We start from the raw sequence: 19,670 nt of genomic DNA on the forward strand, positions 1-19,670 counted from the left end.
GACAGCGCACGTCGAGTATGTATAAGGAAAATTGATTCGTCTCGGCTTAGACTGATACGTGTCACGGTATGGTTGGTTATATTTAAATATTCGTGTGTGGACAGGATATAGGAGAAGGTCTCCTGCTGTGCCGATTGGAACAGCCACGGTGGTCCTTTCGTTGTAAAGGCACTCAACGACGGGGGTTAAACGAGGAAGTGCGCTCTGCATGATGCTTATCCAGACGCCCTCTGTATGAGCTTAGTGTTCTTTTTAAGGAGTACCAGTGAAGAGCTGCTCATCACCGGCCAGTGGTTTTCCCTGTAGACTCCCACGCCACCCCTCACTCTCTCTCTCTCTCTCTGGTCTACTGAACAGTAGTAGACATGTCCCTGCTGTTGAACTCTAGCTTCACCGGTGCATCCTCTGCATGCCTCCTCCAACGGGAAAGGTCCCGCCGCCGCCGCCTCCACGTCCCTGGCGTGACATGCCGCCAGGGCAGTAATGGTGACCGCAGCGATGCCGCCCGCCAGCAGCAGTCGCCGCCGCTGCTGGATCGGCGCGACATGCTGTTGGGTTTAGGAGGGCTTTACGGCGTGACCGCAGGACCCAAGGTTCTGGCGGCGCCGATAATGCCGCCGGATCTGTCCAAGTGCTACCCTGCCACCGCACCTGCCCTCGACAACAAATGCTGCCCGCCTTACGACCCCGGCGAGACGATCTCGGAGTACAGCTTCCCAGCTACGCCCCTCCGGGTGCGGCGGCCGGCCCATATCGTGAAGGACGATCAGGAGTATATGGACAAGTACAAGGAAGCAGTGAGGAGGATGAAGAATCTGCCGGCAGACCACCCTTGGAACTACTACCAGCAGGCGAACATCCACTGCCAGTATTGCAACTACGCCTACCACCAGCAAAATACCGACGACGTGCCCATCCAGGTCCACTTCAGCTGGATCTTCCTCCCATGGCACCGCTACTACCTCCACTTCTACGAAAGGATCCTCGGCAAGCTCATCGACGACGACACCTTCACCATCCCATTCTGGAACTGGGACACCAAGGACGGCATGACGTTCCCCGCCATCTTCCAGGATGCGGCATCCCCGCTGTACGACCCGAGACGCGACCAACGCCACGTCAAGGACGGCAAGATCCTCGACCTCAAGTACGCCTACACCGAAAACACTGCATCCGACAGCGAGATCATACGGGAGAACCTCTGCTTCATACAGAAGACGTTCAAGCACAGCCTATCGCTGGCGGAACTGTTCATGGGGGATCCCGTGCGCGCGGGGGAGAAGGAGATCCAGGAGGCTAATGGGCAGATGGAAGTCATCCACAATGCGGCGCACATGTGGGTCGGAGAGCCGGACGGATACAAGGAAAACATGGGGGACTTCTCCACAGCCGCCCGCGATTCTGTTTTCTTCTGCCACCATTGCAATGTCGACCGCATGTGGGACATCTACCGCAACCTCCGCGGCAACCGCGTCGAGTTCGAAGACAACGACTGGTTGGACAGCACCTTCCTCTTCCACGACGAGAACGAACAGCTCGTCAAAGTCAAGGCAAGTCAGATGCTGTCTCCAATTTATACCCATCCCTGCAAATGCAATAGAATCGTTGTATACATAACTGTCGTATACCGTGCAGATGAGCGACTGCCTCAACCCGACCAAGCTTCGGTACACGTTCGAGCAAGTTCCCCTCCCATGGCTGGGCAAAATCAATTGCCAGAAGACGGCAGAGACGAAGTCCAAGGCCACGACGGAGCTGTCGCTGACGCGCGTGAACGAATTCGGGACGACGGCCCAGGCACTCGACGCGAGCAACCCGCTGCGGGTGATCGTGGCAAGGCCGAAGAAGAACCGCAAGAAGAAGGAGAAGCAAGAGAAGGTGGAGGTGATTCAGATCAAGGATATTAAGGTGACCACCAACGAGACAGCTCGCTTCGACGTCTATGTCGCGGTTCCTTACGGTGACCTCGCCGGACCCGACTACGGCGAGTTCGCGGGCAGCTACGTGAGGCTGGCGCATAGGATGAAGGGAAGCGACGGGACCGAAGAGCAGGGCCCCAAGAAGAAGGGAAAACTCAAGCTGGGTATTACGCCGCTGCTCGAGGACATCGATGCTGAGGACGCCGACAAGTTGGTGGTCACCCTGGTTCTCCGCACTGGGAGCGTCACCGTGGGCGGAGTTTCCATCAATCTCCTGCAGACAGATTCTACCGCCGCCATCTAAATGATGGCCTCGGATCACAGCTTCTCCCCGCTTAAGTTGGAGTGATCGATTACTGGTGCTGCTTTCTTCCTCCCTGTCGTTCTTGCTATCTTCTTGATCTGGAACGATCCTTCAATAATTAGGGCATGACAGTAGTCGTCGCCCGATCCCATATGTACGTGTTGGTCTCAACAGCTGTACATGTGACGTTATGGTGTGACTATATATTTTATTGCGGTCATCCTTGTTTCTTTCTTACTTATGGCTTCTTACATCAAATTGTTTGCATTGGAATTATCCTAAGAATATCTTATATATAATAACATATATAAAATCAAACTATTTCTCAATTTAATAGAAGTCCTAAATCGTCAAAACAACCGTAAAATGAAAAGATACACATCTCAAACCCAATTTGGCACGTTCATGTGTAAAAGTTATTCTTACCCGACCCGAGCAAAGGAGAGGCTAAACAAATGAAACCCAAAGCCCCTAAACAAGAGAATAAATAATTTTAAATTTTCATCTTTCAATAAGCTCTTAATTTATTATTTTTTAATTATAAAATGTATTGTTTTTTAAGGAATTTTCTATCACCGAGCTATATAGCTCGTGAGAGTACCACGTAGCACTCCAAATGCATGATCGAGTTGGTAAGGAATACTACAGTAGCGAGTAACGTGGAACGATGAATATAATAAATCCTACATCATCGGAACTCGTACAAGTGATAACTTGGAGTAAGGCATCTTTGACTAGTCAAACTCAAGTTAATGAATCAACTGTCCTTTCCAAACAATACTGATCAATATCCATCGATATTTTAAACTGTTCAATGATGACATAAATTATTATTTTTTGAACGGGGATAAAATAAAATATTATTACTAGAAAGGATTCTAGTAAAGTAAGGGAGGACGATGGAAATTAACGAGTAAATTTTTTTTATAATACTTCAAGATATTATTTTTTTGTAATTTTATAGATTTAGAGAAGACTTTTATTTGTATTAGTTCTAAGGCTTAAAAATTAGATTGTTAAAAATGTGAGATAAATAAAAATAATAAGTATATAACTTTTAGGTTCTTTTAGAATAGTTTTCTTTTGCTTGTTTTGCATTAAACCCCTTCCGCTTGAGTTTATGTTTGAATATAATGAATTTTCACTTAGAAAATAGTTATATAAATTTACAACATTGAATGTCCTTGAGATCTCCAAATCATTTAGTAAAACAATTATATAGATATTATTATTAAATTTCTTTAAGACCTTGTAAGGACTAAATTTCTTCGGCTCAATTTATTGCAAGTGCATACAAGAAATCTCTCTTTTTACTATAACTATATCTTTATCATTGAATATATTCTCTCCCTTGTGTTTATCAGCTACTTTCTTATATTATGGACTAGTCGCTTTCAAGTTCTTCACTTAATCTTGGGTTGATTGTACTTACTAAGTCATGTTATTGGCTGCTATACTCATTCTAAGAGTATTTGATAGGTGAATTAAATCGAAAGCATGTTTTGGTATTTTCTTGTAAACAATAAAGAATAGTAATGCTCTGGTAAAACTATGAATTGTGCTATTATAGGTAAATTCAATTTGTGAGAATGCAAAATCTTATTGCCTTAGTTTGTTATCACAAATGCAATGAATCAAGTCTCCTGGAGTTTTATTAGTTATCTTCGTTTAATCTTGAGTTTGTGCGTGAGCTTTGTTGCTAAACTTCAAACTTGCATCAAATCTTTTTCATAAGATCAACCAAAAATGAGATAAAAATTTACATTATCTATTAGAAGTAATTGATTGAATTTACTATCCTATATATGCACATGATTTTTCGAAAGAATAGTTTGGTAATATCTTATTACATCTAAAGACTTCCGATATAGTATGGAATGAGCCATCTTCGAAAACTGATCCATCGTATCTTTTGATTGATGTATGAGAAAGCGATACATGATTGTAATTTCATTGATAACTCTGCTATCTATGTACATCATCCAACTTCTATCTTTGAGCTTTAACAAAGTCGAAAATCACATGAACTCATGCTTTCTCGAATATATCTCTTCTAAACAAACTCTTCTACCTTCTCCCTCAGCATCTCCTTCTCTTTTAGGTTCATTTGGTAGTAGGGTAAATTTGGTAAACTTACTCCTGAAGCAAAATCAATTTGATGCTAAATATCTTTTATGAGTGAAACTCTATATGGTAACTTGGTGATATCTTTGAATTTTTTCAATATCAATCTTAGTTAATTTAGAATATTTACTTGTGACTTTTCTAGCGTACCAGGTTCTTGTTTCACTTGAATCGATGATAATGAATTCTCACACAAAATTAAAAATTAATTAAAAAACTTATTCTCCACTTTCGATAATCTTTTCTCAAAGTTTCATGGCTCATTATTTAATTCCTCTATAATTTGAATAAATTTACATGTAATCTTTATTTTTATAAGGTGACACTAAAAAATAATTTCTCTTTTCATTATATTTTTTTGAACCTCATGATTTTGTTAAATACACTAGTTAACCAAACTGCTCCCTTATCTCCTAAAATTTTTAAAACTTTAATAAATAGAGATACCAACATGCTCCACATTCTTAGTTATTTTTATTTTCTTTAATATATCTTTTACATCATTAGATTTAATTTCATGAACAAATCTATTATTATTAAATTTATCACTATTATTTATCATCCTAGTGAAATATTAATAAAATAATTAATAAAAATATTTTTTATTTTTAAAATATCATTATCATTAATAAGTATTCTTTGATTTTTTTTTAATCTTTAATGCATCTAATATTATATAAATAATTTAATTTCCTTCTCTAGCCTTAGTAATTCAATATATCTTTTTCATCATCTTTAATATCTAATTTATTAAAAAAATTATCATAAGGTTTATTTCTTACCATACTAAACATTTTTAGTCTTTTCTTATTTTTACATATTTTTTATATTTTTATTTTTATAATTTTATTTTATTTTCAAAATATAATTATTTTTTATTTTTTGAACTTCCTAACACCATCACAAACTCTATCTTAAAGTTACGCTTCTACTTTTAGTTTCACTAAGAATTTTTTTTATTAAATTTATAATTTTATTAGCCATTATATTCCAAATAATATTAATATTATCCTTATGTAAATTTCAAATCATCTTCTTTTTTATCTTATTTTTAAAAGTGTTTACATTATCTTTTAAAAAATTTCACTATCTACCCCTAGTAAATTCTTTTACTATCTTTTTTTTTTTCTTTCTTTATAGCAAATATATGATACCATCAACTTATATTGATTCATCAAACTTTTATCAAGTAAAATTTTATAATTATTGAAAATAATTTTATCTATCATTCTAGTGTAAAAAATCTATTTTATCACAACTACTCCTATAAGTAATCAAATATTCATCTCTTTTTCTAAAGTAAGTATTTATAATTATAACATATGAATCTACAAATTTTAAAATGATATAATAATCTTCATTTTTCTCCCCGTGACTAAGGCCTCCATGTATTTCTTTATGTTCATTATATGTTTTTATTTGCTGGTGACATGTTACTGGCAGCACGACGGTGGACCAACGCAATGGGTCCCATCTTTCAAATAATTTATCAGTCACCGTGGATCACGTGGAAGCACAGCGAATGTGATTGAGCCTCTCGTAGTATTAGTACTAGTAGTGTTTCCTTTCTTCTTTCTTTTTATTTTTTACCCTCTCATGAGGTTTCGTGCCTCACGTTTTGGAATAAGAAAACAATGGAGAACAATAATTTAAAAAGGTCGGTGATATTGTTGTCCTTTTATATCTAAATTCAAGACATTTTTGTCCTTCGTATAAATGATGCAAAGATTTCTTTTTTTTTTTTAACCACTGCAATCGAATACGAAAGGATAAATTCTCGAAAAAAATCTTATATTTGAAAGTTTTTTGTAGAGCTCCTTTGCGAGCACGAAAAGATTATTTTATCCTTGTCTATCTCTACCTTACCTCTTCTTCCTTCTATCAAGGATGATAATAAGATAGGGAGTCGTAAGCGAAGGTAAGCCATTGGCCACTTATGTCTTTAGGCATTGGTTGATTTGTGCACATGACCATGTTTCTGTCTTGTCAGTTGGCTCGCTCTATCTCATTGGATGTGAAGGTTGTCGATGAGGAAGGATAAGATTGTGATCGCATAAGCAAGGGCGAGATCGACGAGAAGGAGAGTTTCGAGCATCAAAGGCGGCTAATAACCGCTTGTGGGGTCCGATGAGAACGGTGATGTTGGACGAAGACAATGATTGGGTTATATATATATATATATATATATATATATATATATATGAACCTCCATGTCATTATCTAGTGATCACATCGATATCGTACTCCAATTGATTAGGTGGAAGGACATGATAAGACCTTTTCGATAGGTCGGATGGTGACTCGACATGACTCAATTTTGTTTATTGAGTACAAATCATATTAATATCGATTCAAGTTATCCTAACGCGACAATCGACACACCACACACATAAGCCTTCGTTACATTTACATCTCATGCACGTCTATCGTACTCTTGCTCCTTTTTCTTTTTGTTTTTACATTTTTAAGATTTTATTTCCGATTCTAGATGATGATGATGATGATGATGAGAAATTACAGCATTAAATAGGTCTCATGCATATTATGGGAATCACAAAATTACTTATCATAAAGAAGAGGAGAAGAAGGGATAGACTTCCAAATAAAAAAAATATATGAAAAATAATAACTTTAATCTATGAGATCTTAGATCCATAAACTTATTATTTTTTTCTTGATTGCTAAATCATTAGATTATCCCTTTATTTATAAAGGGATAAATCCAACACTTTGACTTTGATTATGATAGGAATTTCTATCTTATCTAAGATTTTAAAAATATGATCCTAAATCCTAAGCTTAATTTAATATTATAGTATTATTTATATACAAGGATGAGTGACAAAGCTTGGAGAATATTTTCTATTCAAAGAAAATATTATTAAGATTGATAAGTATTTTAGAATATCTGAGTCAGTGTCTAATGAGATAAAGAATCATAATATAAGGAGTTCTTGCAAAAAAAAAAAAAAGAAGAAAACTTGACAATTAAGGTTTGATTATTTTATAAATATCTCAATATCTTTAAGTTTTAGCAAGGGAAAAAATAAAATATGAAAAATACTTTTGGTATATTTGAGTTTCTCTCCAAACGATAATTTTTATTACTCTAAAGAGGATGAGAGAAGATGATGTAAATTCTTCGAAATTTTTGAGACGGTGTATAAAAAAATTATGCTTGAGTGAGGATAGTTCAAGATTTGTAATTAATTCTACATAGTGAATAATTTGATCCTAATCTATGAATATAAGTAAGATTTATTAAATCATATTAAATCTTATGTTAATTTTTTTAAATTATATTAATATTAATATTTTTTAATTTTAAAATTATCCTCTCCCATCTAAACGATAATACATATGGTTAAAGTGATAACAAAGACATATAATAATACCATATTCAATAATTTGATGCTCATGTGTTCAATTTTAGACGAATCAAAGATGACTTATTTTTTAAAACATATATGTAACACATAATATATTAATTATATCAAAATTAATGATAAAAAAAACTTGGTTGGATCTACCAATACAAATGATAGAATCGCCCATTGAAGAACCAATACCTTTAAGAAATTAATAATTAATTTTTCTTTCTATTATTATTTATTTTTGACTTCTAAAGTATTATATTATTACTCTCTGTAGCTATACCTAACACTTTGACTTTTTTACTTTAACATTAATTCCTATCTCAAGAAAAAAATTTAAACAACTATCATATCTAATTATAAAATTTAATATAATATTTTTGCTCATATTGGACGCACATTTAACATGCACGTCTATCATTAAAAGCACATATAGGTGAGGCACCGACCGAAGAGGTGATGATCACATCCAATAGGCTCCGATTCAATATTTTGATGTTGGAAAGTTCATCTTATTTGATTTAATTTCTATTCAATGAATCAAATTCCATCGATGATGACTTGTTTTTCTAAACATATATATGACGCAAATTACATTTATTATCTCAAAATTAATAGTAAAAGAAATTAGATTGGATCTACTAATACAAATAATACATTAGTCCATAAGAGGACCTCCAACTTTGAGAAACTTAATTATTGGTCTCTCCTCCTATTATATCTTTTTGTTGTTTCTAAGCCAATCATTTATTGAGGGGTAAATCCAATATTTTGACTTTGACTATTGGAAGGAGTCGTCCATTTTTAAGGGGTAAACCTAATATTTTAATTTTAACTATGATAGGAACTTTTTTATCTTTAGTGAGTAAGACTCCTAAATCATAATATAATTTAATATTAAAAAAATCATAATATAATACATAATATATTAAGATAATTAGATTGGGACTACCAATACAAATGATAGATTGGTCCATAAGAGGATCAGCAACTTCAAGAAATCAAAGTAACAAATGTTCCCTCCTCGACTCCAATTAGTTCGAATCTTAGAGATAACAAGAAATCAAAGTACAGTCAGAAAAAGGAAGAACACTTTTCTCCCTCACTCTCTGATTGAAAGAAGGTGAGATTTGACTTCTCTTTATTTAAAAGAAGTTATTGTCTTGTAGAAATCCAAAAAATAGTTGAAACAATAAGACTTTCTTGTTGTTGTTTTAAGACACTTTGCAAATTATGAAAAGCTAAGCTAATAATTCATTGTGTTTGTTTCTTGATGGATTTTTCTTTTCATTCTTCTCATCACTGTCCTCAATTTGTCCTCACTCAAAGTCCCATTTTCTTTTCTCTGCACACTCTTTATCTTCTGTCCCACATTGCATTGCACATGGAAACAATGACATATAGCATAAAACAAACAACATGTGCAAAGTGGATTTTAATTGGACAAATAAAATAAAGTTTTTGAGGATAATTCCTCGCTAAAAATACTAAATTGACAATGATGATGATTTTAACAATGGCTATGAGAACATTAATCTCAGGAATTATGGATTTAATTGTTCTTGGCTACTTTAATTTCTATAATCTATTATGCATAAGCCTCTAAACACATGAACTTTTCCTTTTGTAAGGTTTGGTGATTGCTCATCTTCATTACTAAACAGTATAAATCATAATATACATCGAGGCATAAGTGGATTGCATCTTCAATAGGAAGCAAAAGCTAACAAAAATATGGCACAATCCAAGTCAATAATTTGAGGGACCGATCAACAGTTGATCTCTATATGTTTGGTTAAGAATTGAAGTTATGATCGAAGGCCTAATTTGTGTGACCATATAAGTCCAAGAAAAATGACCACTTTCAGTACAGAATTAATATGATTAAAATTATTCTCTTCCTTTAAAGTTTGTGGTACAAAATAATTTGGGGGAAGACTTTTGCTTGATATTAGAGCATGGCCTTTTCAAATATGAAAAGAAATTAAAATATTATTAGAAAATTATTTTTAGAGATATTTCATGATTTTATTTTATATAATTTATTTATTAATATATGAAAACTTTGCTATTTATTTCATATCTTAATCAATCTTAATTAACCTTTTTTGGATTGTATTATGTGGTTTTATATTAGAACTTCTACTCTATAGTTTTCTGACATTATCATTTTTGGAAGACAGCAATATTTTACTCTTATTTTTTATTTTGGTAAAGAGGGGGGTATTATTGTCTTCCTCAGAGTCGATGAACGATTTGCGGGTCAATGGGACTCCACGTTTATCTCGCGGCTCGGCATCACATGGACTGGGAGATATACGGACACTCTTAACGAGGACAATCAAGACAGCGCACGTCGAGCATGTATCAGCAAAAATGATTCGTCGTCGGCTTAGACGGATACGTGTCACGGTATGGTTGGTGATGTTTAAATATTCGTGTGTGGGCATGATGTAGGAGAAGGTCTGCTGCTGTGCGGATTGGAACAGCCATGGTGGTCCTTTCGTTGTAAAGGCTACTCAACAACGGGGGTTAAACGAGGAAGTGCACTCCACATGATGCTTATCCAGACGCCCTCTGTCTGGGCTCAGTGTTCTATTTAAGGAGTATCAGTGAAGAGCTGCTCATCACCGGCCAGTGGTCAGTGCTCGCTCCATTTGCTGGCCCCTCCTTTCCCTGTAGACTCCCACGCCACCCTTCTCTCTCTCTCTCTCTCTGGTCTACTGAACAGTAATAGACATGTCCCTGCTGTTGAACTCTAGCTTCACCGGTGCTTCCTCTGCATGCCTCCTCCAACGGGAAAGGTCCCGCCGCCGCCGCCTCCACGTCCCTGGCGTGACATGCCGCCAGGGCAGTAATGGTGACCGCAGAGATGCCGCCCCCCAGCAGCAGTCGCCGCCGCTGCTGGATCGGCGCGACATGCTGTTGGGTTTAGGAGGGCTTTACGGCGTGACCGCAGGACCCAAGGTTCTGGCGGCGCCGATAATGCCGCCGGATCTGTCCAAGTGCTACCCTGCCACCGCACCTGCCCTCGACAACAAATGCTGCCCGCCTTACGACCCCGGCGAGACGATCTCGGAGTACAGCTTCCCTGCTACGCACCTCCGGGTGCGGCGGCCGGCCCATATCGTGAAGGACGATCAGGAGTATATGGACAAGTACAAGGAGGCAGTGAGGAGGATGAAGAATCTGCCGGCAGACCACCCTTGGAACTACTACCAGCAGGCGAACATCCACTGCCAGTATTGCAACTACGCCTACCACCAGCAAAATGCCGACGACGTGCCCATCCAGGTCCACTTCAGCTGGATCTTCCTCCCATGGCACCGTTACTACCTCCACTTCTACGAAAGGATCCTCGGCAAGCTCATCGACGACGACACCTTCACCATCCCCTTCTGGAACTGGGACACCAAGGACGGCATGACGTTCCCCGCCATCTTCCAGGATGCGGCATCCCCGCTGTACGACCCGAGACGCGACCAACGCCACGTCAAGGACGGCAAGATCCTCGACCTCAAGTACGCCATCACCGAAAATGAAAGCACTGCATCCGACAGCGAGATCATACGGGAGAACCTCTGCTTCATACAGAAGACGTTCAAGCACAGCCTGTCGCTGGCGGAGCTGTTCATGGGGGATCCCGTGCGCGCGGGGGAGAAGGAGATCCAGGAGGCTAACGGGCAGCTGGAAGTCATCCACAATGCGGTGCACAGTTGGGTCGGAGAGCCGAGCGGATACAATGAAAACATGGGCGACTTCTCCACCGCCGCCCGCGATTCTGTTTTCTTCTGCCACCATTGCAATGTCGACCGCATGTGGGACATCTACCGCAACCTCCGCGGCAACCGCGTCGAGTTCGAAGACAAAGACTGGTTGGACAGCACCTTCCTCTTCCACGACGAGAACGAACAGCTCGTCAAAGTCAAGGCAAGTCAGATGCTGTCTCCAATTTATACCCATCCCTGCAAATGCAATAGAAACGTTGTATACAAAACTGTCGTATACCGTGCAGATGAGCGACTGCCTCAACCCGACCAAGCTTCGGTACACGTTCGAGCAAGTTCCCCTCCCATGGCTGGGCAAAATCAATTGCCAGAAGACGGCAGAGACGAAGTCCAAGGCCACGACGGAGCTGTCGCTGAATCGCGTGAACGAATTCGGGACGACGGCCCAGGCACTCGACGCGAGCAACCCGCTGCGGGTGATCGTGGCAAGGCCGAAGAAGAACCGCAAGAAGAAGGAGAAGCAAGAGAAGGTGGAGGTGATTCAGATCAAGGATATTAAGGTGGCCACCAACGAGGCAACTCGCTTCGACGTCTACGTCGCGGTCCCTTACGGTGACCTCGCCGGACCCGACTACGGCGAGTTCGTGGGCAGCTACGTGAGGCTGGCGCATAGGATGAAGGGAAGCGAGGGGACCGAAGTGCAGGGCCCCAAGAAGAAGGGAAAGCTCAAGCTAGGTATTACGCCACTGCTCGAGGACATCGATGCTGAGGACGCCGACAAGTTGGTGGTCACCCTGGTTCTCCGCACCGGGAGCGTCACCGTGGGCGGAGTTTCCATCAATCTCCTGCAGACAGATTCTACCGCCGCCATCTAAATGATGGCCTCGGATCACAGCTTCTCCCCGCTTAAGTTGGAGTGATCGATTACTGGTGCTGCTTCCTTCCTCCCTGTCGTTGTTGCTATCTTCTTGATCTGGAACGATCCTTCAATAATTAGGGCATGACAGTAGTCGTCGCCCGATCCCATATGTACGTGTTGGTCTCAACAGCTGTACATGTGACGTTATGGTGTGACTATATATTTTATTGCGGTCATCGTTGTTTCTTTCTTATTTATGGCTTCCTACATCAAATTGTTTTCATTTGAATTATCCTAAGAATATCTTATATATAATAACATATATAAAATCAAACTATTTCTCAATTCAATAGAAGTCCTAAATCATCAAAAACTACATTAAAATGAAAAGATACACATCTCAACCCCAATTTGGCATGTTCTCATGCGTAAAAGTTCCGACCCGAGCGAAGGAGCGGTTAAACAAATGAAACGCCCCCAAACAAGAGAATAAATAATTTTGAATTTTCATCTTTCAATAAGCTCTTAATTTATTTTTTTTAATTATAAAATGTATTGTTGTTTAAGGAATTTTCTATCACCGAGCTACATAGCTCGTGAGAGTCCCACGTTGCACTCCAAATGCATGACCGAGTTGGTAAGGAATACTACAACAGCGAGTAACGTGGAACGGTGAATATAATAAATCCTACATCATCGGAACTCGTCCAAGTGATAACTTGGAGTAAGGCATCTTTGACTAGTCAAACTCAAGTTAATGAATCAACTGTCCTTTCCAAACAATACTGATCAATATCCATCGATATTTTAAACTGTTCAATGATGACATAAAAAAAATAAAAAAAATATATATATATATATATATATATATATATATATTTCTGAACGGAGATAAAATAAAATATTATTACTAGAAAGGATTCTAGTAAAGTAAGGGAGGACGATGGAAATTAACGAGGAAATTTTTTTTATAATACTTCAAGATATTTTTTTTTGTAATTTTATAGATTTAGAGAAGACTTTTATTTGTATTAGTTCTAAGGCTTAAAAATTAGATTGCTAAAAATGTGAGATAAATAAAATAATACGTATATATATATATATATATATATATATATATATATATATATATATATATATATATATATAATCTGACTATTTCTCAATAGAAGTCCTAAATCATCAGAAACGGTGACAAATAAAATGAAAAGATATACATCTCAACCCAATTTTGATACGTTCATGAGTAAAAGTTATTCTTACCCGACCCGACCCGACCCGAGCTCAAGGAGAGGGTAAACAAATGAAACTCAAATCCCACAAACAAGGGAAGAAATAATTTTGAATTTCCAACTTTCAATACGCTCGTGAGAGTAACACGTAACACTCCAAATGGATGACCGAGTTGGTGAGGAATACTACAGTAGCGAGTAATGTCGAATGGTTAATATAATCCTACATCATCGGAACTTTGTACAATTGATAACTTAGTTTAAGACATATTTGACTAGTCAAACTCAAGTTAATGAATGAACTATCCTACCAAACAATAATGACAGAATACTGATCAATATTAAACTGTTCAATAATGACAAACTATATACAACTTTAAGATATGATGCGTCCTGACGTTACATAATGGGAGATGTTGTGGAACAATTGACTTGAAAGGTTAGCAGTAGTAAGCTACACCTCCAACATCATACTCGTATGATACTTTTCAGATCGTATAAGATAGTTCATTCAAATATTTCATTTTAAAACAATAATTTATAGATAGAATATTCTTGGGACATTTCTTGAAAGAAGTTTCGTTTTCTTGCATCTTCGATTGTTTTTTATAGATATAACGTATAAAACCATTCGTATATATTTTGTATGAAGCATCATCATGCAGTGACAACAGTCTGGGTTCAATGTGATAAGATCTTGCTATCCATACTCGTAGCAGACACCTAATCCTGTATAGGTACTAAACAATAGAAAATTAAATGATGCAGGTGACACGAATTAAATACGTCATGATAAAATTTTGATATATAGAAGATTAAAGCTGCGGCGTGAATCGAAATGCTGCGATATGTGACAGACCAAAGTGATTCTTTCTTTTTCTTTCTGCATAGCTGCCATGTTTGGTCTTCTCCTAATGGCAATTAAAATGCCATTTGGTCCCACGCAAAACTCGTGGTATCGATAATTGCAATGAGGAAAGAAGGCATTGCGTGACTGAAGCGTTCTGCTTGGTAATATCTTCTGTTTGTGACTATAGTCGCCTCAAAAAAGAGCTGAGGTGCATAATTAGTAAGTGGGTTCCCAGCAACGGTCAAACCCTTCAACAATAAAAAAAAATCATAAATTTTAATTATTTGAGATTGATTATATAATTTTTTTATCATTAAAATTTGTAAAACTTATATATTTAATTAAATTTAAAAATATTTTAATTTTTATTTATAGTTTCTATTAAAATATTTTTAGAGTTTTTTTAATCTTTTCTCGTATCATAAATATTAATTATTTCATCTTTATTGAATATCACATCTAGAGGACTTTTAAGATTATGTTCGTATCATTTTAAATGATTTTTTCTTATTTTATTATCTATCGAAATAATACTTGATAGTTCATAAATAAAAATATTTTTTTTATTTTTCTATTAACTCTACATATTCATCTCAATATTTTCATTTGGATTATATATATATATATATATATATATATATATATATATATATATATATATAATTTCTTCATTATTTAAGACTCTAATCCAAATCCATTAAATATGATTAGTTTCATAATTTTTTTAATATTAAATATATTCATAATCACATAAGACTCCTAATGTCTCTCGTCATTTTAATCATTTTATTTTTATTTTATAAATAATATTTTGATCTATGTTTCTATCTTATTGAATAATTAATCTAAGGTACCAAAAGCTTTTATTTAAAGAAATTTCTTATCTACCGAGTTTAACTATATTGTCATGTCTACTTTTAAAATCACTAAAATTTATATTTTATATATTTAGTTATAGTCCTACTTAAACTATAGCCTTTAGATTCTAATGTTTGCTTCTATAACTCAAATTTATAATTAATATCATTTAGGCACTCATTAGTTATGATAATATCATCAACAAATAATACATATTAGGGAGGTTTATCAAATAATTAATTAGTAAGTTCATTTATTATTAATTTTAAAAGCTAATGATTTAATGGGAATCATTGACGTAATACTATTATGTTAATTAGAAACTCACTAAATATACACTCTATAATTATAACACAAATAGTAATTATATATATATATAATAATAATAATAATAATAATAATAATAATAATAACATTAATTATTGAATACATCTTTCTTTTTTAAAAACACACTATAATAACTATGAAGCGCTTTTACTAAGTCAATAAAAACTATGAATAAATCTTTTTTCTCCAACTACATTTTCATTAATTATCTTAATAAATAAATAAGTTCTATGGTTGATCTTCTAAGTATACAACTAGATTAATTTTTAAAGATACATATTTTAAATCTTATCCTACTTGATAATCTTAACTTTGAGAAATCTTAGGGGCGATATCGCATGCGCGAACACAAAACAAAATCCCTAATTTTCTAAAGATGTGTTCATCGTTGTACGAAGATTGATACACAAAATTCGCGAAACTTAAAACTGCGTATAAGATAGATTGTGTTATCTAAGGAGATCGTATATCCCTGAACCCTTACAGATTTCTAGAAGATGGTGAATGAAGTCAAGCATCCATCTCTCTAACGGTGATCCATACAGCAGGGCTATGACGATGCTCCTAAAAAATTCAAACCTGCTATCTGAGGTAGAGAAGGGGAGGAGAATAGGAGAGGCAACCCAAAAATGCTCTAGCCTATGAACCATTGGTTCCCTCATATTTATAGAGGTCTCTTGTCTACTTAACCCTAATGGATTCTATCCTATTGAGTATTAGGTCTCCATCCAACTATCCAAGTCTTTTAGATTAGTGGATCTCTATCCAATAATCTCTCATTAGCTCTTATTGGATCTCATCCATAGGATCCAATAATTTAGGGGCTTATTAGATATCTAATAAGACAAGGGCTCCGACAGATATCTCATATCCGAACCTCTACTCATCGCAACGCCTACCATATGTGTATGACCTTTTAGGCCTAATATCGAGCTGGTCATGTGTTATACCTATCAGAACTCCTTCTAACTCAGTGAATCTTCATAATAATTTACTCGACTTATCGATTGCAAACGTACTATGTCACTACGCCGTAGTCTCCAAACGATACAGGGGAATACAATCCATTGGACCTATCTATCTTTAGTTATCGTATACCTATAGTCCTTCATCCATCTAATATCCCAGAGACCGTATAGCGGGTATGGTGCTGTCAGACCCATACAGTTTCTACTTGAGTCTCGTTCTAATCGGATTCTCTTGGAGAACTTTTTCTCTCTCAATTCGAATGACCATAGGCAAGGATTTATCTGAGCAATGAGCACCTACACTATATCCCTAGTGTCCCCACATGAGCAGCTATGAGACCAGTTGCATTCATCATATGGACGGGTATACAGCACACTAGTCTGTCTAGTTATCTCAATGTCTCTCTCGAGTAACATATGATCGGGATTATTTAGGATTCGTGTTTAAAGATAAATCGGTCTCATTATCATTATCTAATCACGATCCGATTCTTATTGCATACATCCATGGACATCATAATATATTCTAGCAATAGACAATATAAAGTGATAAAATATCAAATAATAATAACAAGCAAAAAGACTGCGTGTCAAGTCACGCGTGTCATCACTCACGTGTGATTGACTTGTAGGGCACATATAACTAGCAAAAGTTTCATGACTCATTATTTTAATTCTTTTATAATTTGAATAATTTTGTATGTAATCCTTATTTCTTTTAATTGATACCGAAAAACTGTTTCCCCGAAAACTTTTTAAATCTTAATAGAGATACTATCAAGTCTCATTATTTTTATTTCTTCTTGAAGCATCTTTTAGTTTATTAGCTTTAATTTTATGAACAAATATATGATAATTAATTTTATCACTATTATTTATCATTCTAGTAGAATATTCATTATTTAATTTATAAAAATATTTTTTATCTTTTAATATCATTATCATTAATAATAATTTTTTGATTTTTGCCTTTAATGTATATAATATTATCTAAATCCTTATAATTTCTTTTCCTAGCTTTAGCAATTCAATATATATTTTTTTAATCATATTTTGTACTTAATTATTAAAAAAATCATAAGGTTTATATCTTACCATACTAATTTTTTTTAGTCTTTTCTTATTTTTTTTTATATTTTTTAAACTATTTTCCTATTTTTTTTAAAAAAAATATTTATTAATTTTTAACATATGATTTTTTTTTTAATTTCCTAGCACCACCACTCTCTATCTTAAAGTTACACTTCTACGTTGAGTTTCACTAAAAAACTTCTTTGTTAAACTTATAATATTATTAGCGTCATCTCTCTTTGCCAAATAATATTAATATTATCTTTATCTAAATTTTAAATCATCTCTCTTTCCATTTTATTTTTAAAAATATTTATATTACAATATTTAAAATTTTACCATTTAGCCTTTGTAAATTTACTATCTTTTTTATATAGTAAATGTTTGATACCATCAACTTATATTGATTTATCAAATTTTTATCATGTAAAACTTTACAATAGTTATAAATAACTTTATCAATTTTTTTAGTAAAAAAATATGTTTCACTGCAGTTGTGACCACTCTTATAAGTAATCATATATTCATTCCTTTTTGAAAAATGAGTATTTATAATTATAAAATCATACAAATTTATAAAATCTATGATCATATTATCATCTTCATTTTTCCCTCTATAACTAAAGCATCTATGCATCATTTTATATTGATAATATGGTGTACTTACATGATTATTTAAATTTTCTTAAATTATAAAATTTTCAATTATAAACATTCCCTAAATGATATCATCTAATCTTTCCCAAAATTATTTTTTTGATTTGATAATCTAATCTAATTTGAGGGACATAAGCACTAATAATATTCAAAATATCTTAGCATTTTAATTGATAATGATGTCTATGAGAACATTAATATCCGAAACTATGTATTTAATTGTTCTTAGCTACCTTAATTTCTATAATCTATTACGCACAAGCCTCTAAACGCAGGAACTTTTCTTATTATAGGTTTGGTGTCTGCTCATCTTCATTTCTATACAGTATAAAGCATAATTAAGCTAAAATATAGTAATCTACGTCGAGGAATACGTGGATTGCATCTTGATTGGGAGCAAAGCCTGAAAAAAATTATGGCACAATCCAAGCAAATGATTTGGGAGACCGATCAAAAGTTGATCTCTGTATGTTGGGTTAAGAATTTAAGATGAGATTGAAGGCCTAATTTGTGTGATCATATAACTCTGAGAAAAATAGTCATTTTACTGTACAGAATTAATATGATTCAAAATTTTCTCTTCCTTTAAATTTTGTGGTACATAATAATTTGGGTGAAGATTTTTGTTGAATATTATAGCACGGTCTTTGAAAAATGTAAAAAACAATCAAAAATATTATTAGAAAATTATTATAGATATATATATATATATATATATATATATATATATATATATATATATATATATATATATATATATATATATATATATATATATTGTTAACATCATGACCTTGTTAGTCAGGACCTCTATCGTTTAGAATAGCTAGTATCATCATATATAATTATATCTTTTATATCTCGATCAATTTTAGTTAATTTTTTTTGGATTATAATATGTGATTTCATAATACAATCTCCACTCCATAGTTTTCCGATATTATCATTTTTCGAAGACAGAATTATTTTACTCTTTGTTTTTCATGTTGGTATAGCGGGAGATATTTTTGCCTTCGCTAGAGTAGCTGAACGATGACGTTCCACGTTTATCTCGCGGCCCGGTATCTCGTGGACTAGTAGATATACGGACACTCTTAAGAAGACTACTATGAGAGGACACGTCCAGCATGCGTCGACAGTAACGATTCAACACTAGCTTACACGGTAACGTGTCACGATATGGTTGGCGGTATTTAAATATTCGTGTGTGGGCCCGATGTAGGAGAAGATCTCCTGCGGTGCGAAGAAACAGCCATGGTGGTCCTTTCGTTGTGAAGGCTAGTCAACAACGGGAATGAAACGAGGAGCTACGCCCTCCATGATGCTTATCCAGACGCCCTCGCGACGAGCTCAGTGTTCTATTTAAGGAGTACCAGTAAAGGGTTGCTCATCACCCGCC

At 35.3% G+C, this 19,670-nt stretch overlaps 2 protein-coding genes across 2 annotated transcripts; both read left to right on the forward strand.

Annotated features, from left to right (window-relative positions):
• Window positions 1-246: 246 nt before the first annotated feature.
• LOC135618937 (polyphenol oxidase, chloroplastic-like) lies at window positions 247-2,443 on the forward strand. Its single transcript, XM_065120418.1, has 2 exons — window positions 247-1,550; window positions 1,636-2,443. The coding sequence occupies exons 1-2, from the start codon at window positions 366-368 to the stop codon at window positions 2,221-2,223; spliced, it is 1,773 nt and encodes a 590-aa protein (XP_064976490.1). The 5' UTR covers window positions 247-365; the 3' UTR covers window positions 2,224-2,443.
• Window positions 2,444-10,334: 7,891 nt separating this feature from the next.
• On the forward strand, window positions 10,335-12,561 carry LOC135618938 (polyphenol oxidase, chloroplastic-like). Its single transcript, XM_065120419.1, has 2 exons — window positions 10,335-11,651; window positions 11,737-12,561. The coding sequence occupies exons 1-2, from the start codon at window positions 10,461-10,463 to the stop codon at window positions 12,322-12,324; spliced, it is 1,779 nt and encodes a 592-aa protein (XP_064976491.1). The 5' UTR covers window positions 10,335-10,460; the 3' UTR covers window positions 12,325-12,561.
• Window positions 12,562-19,670: the final 7,109 nt, after the last annotated feature.

The sequence above is a fragment of the Musa acuminata genome, chromosome BXJ2-8 (genome assembly GCF_036884655.1).
Source record: "Musa acuminata AAA Group cultivar baxijiao chromosome BXJ2-8, Cavendish_Baxijiao_AAA, whole genome shotgun sequence".
Taxonomy (NCBI): Eukaryota; Viridiplantae; Streptophyta; class Magnoliopsida; order Zingiberales; family Musaceae; genus Musa; species Musa acuminata.

Excerpts from the sequence above, each read along its gene's own strand:
- LOC135618937 (XM_065120418.1), top strand. The coding sequence starts at position 366 with ATGTCCCTGCTGTTGAACTCTAGCTTCACCGGTGCATCCTCTGCATGC. Across the intron at positions 1,551-1,635 it reads AACAGCTCGTCAAAGTCAAG|ATGAGCGACTGCCTCAACCC; the intron begins GCAAGTCAGATG and ends TATACCGTGCAG.
- LOC135618938 (XM_065120419.1), top strand. The coding sequence starts at position 10,461 with ATGTCCCTGCTGTTGAACTCTAGCTTCACCGGTGCTTCCTCTGCATGC. Across the intron at positions 11,652-11,736 it reads AACAGCTCGTCAAAGTCAAG|ATGAGCGACTGCCTCAACCC; the intron begins GCAAGTCAGATG and ends TATACCGTGCAG.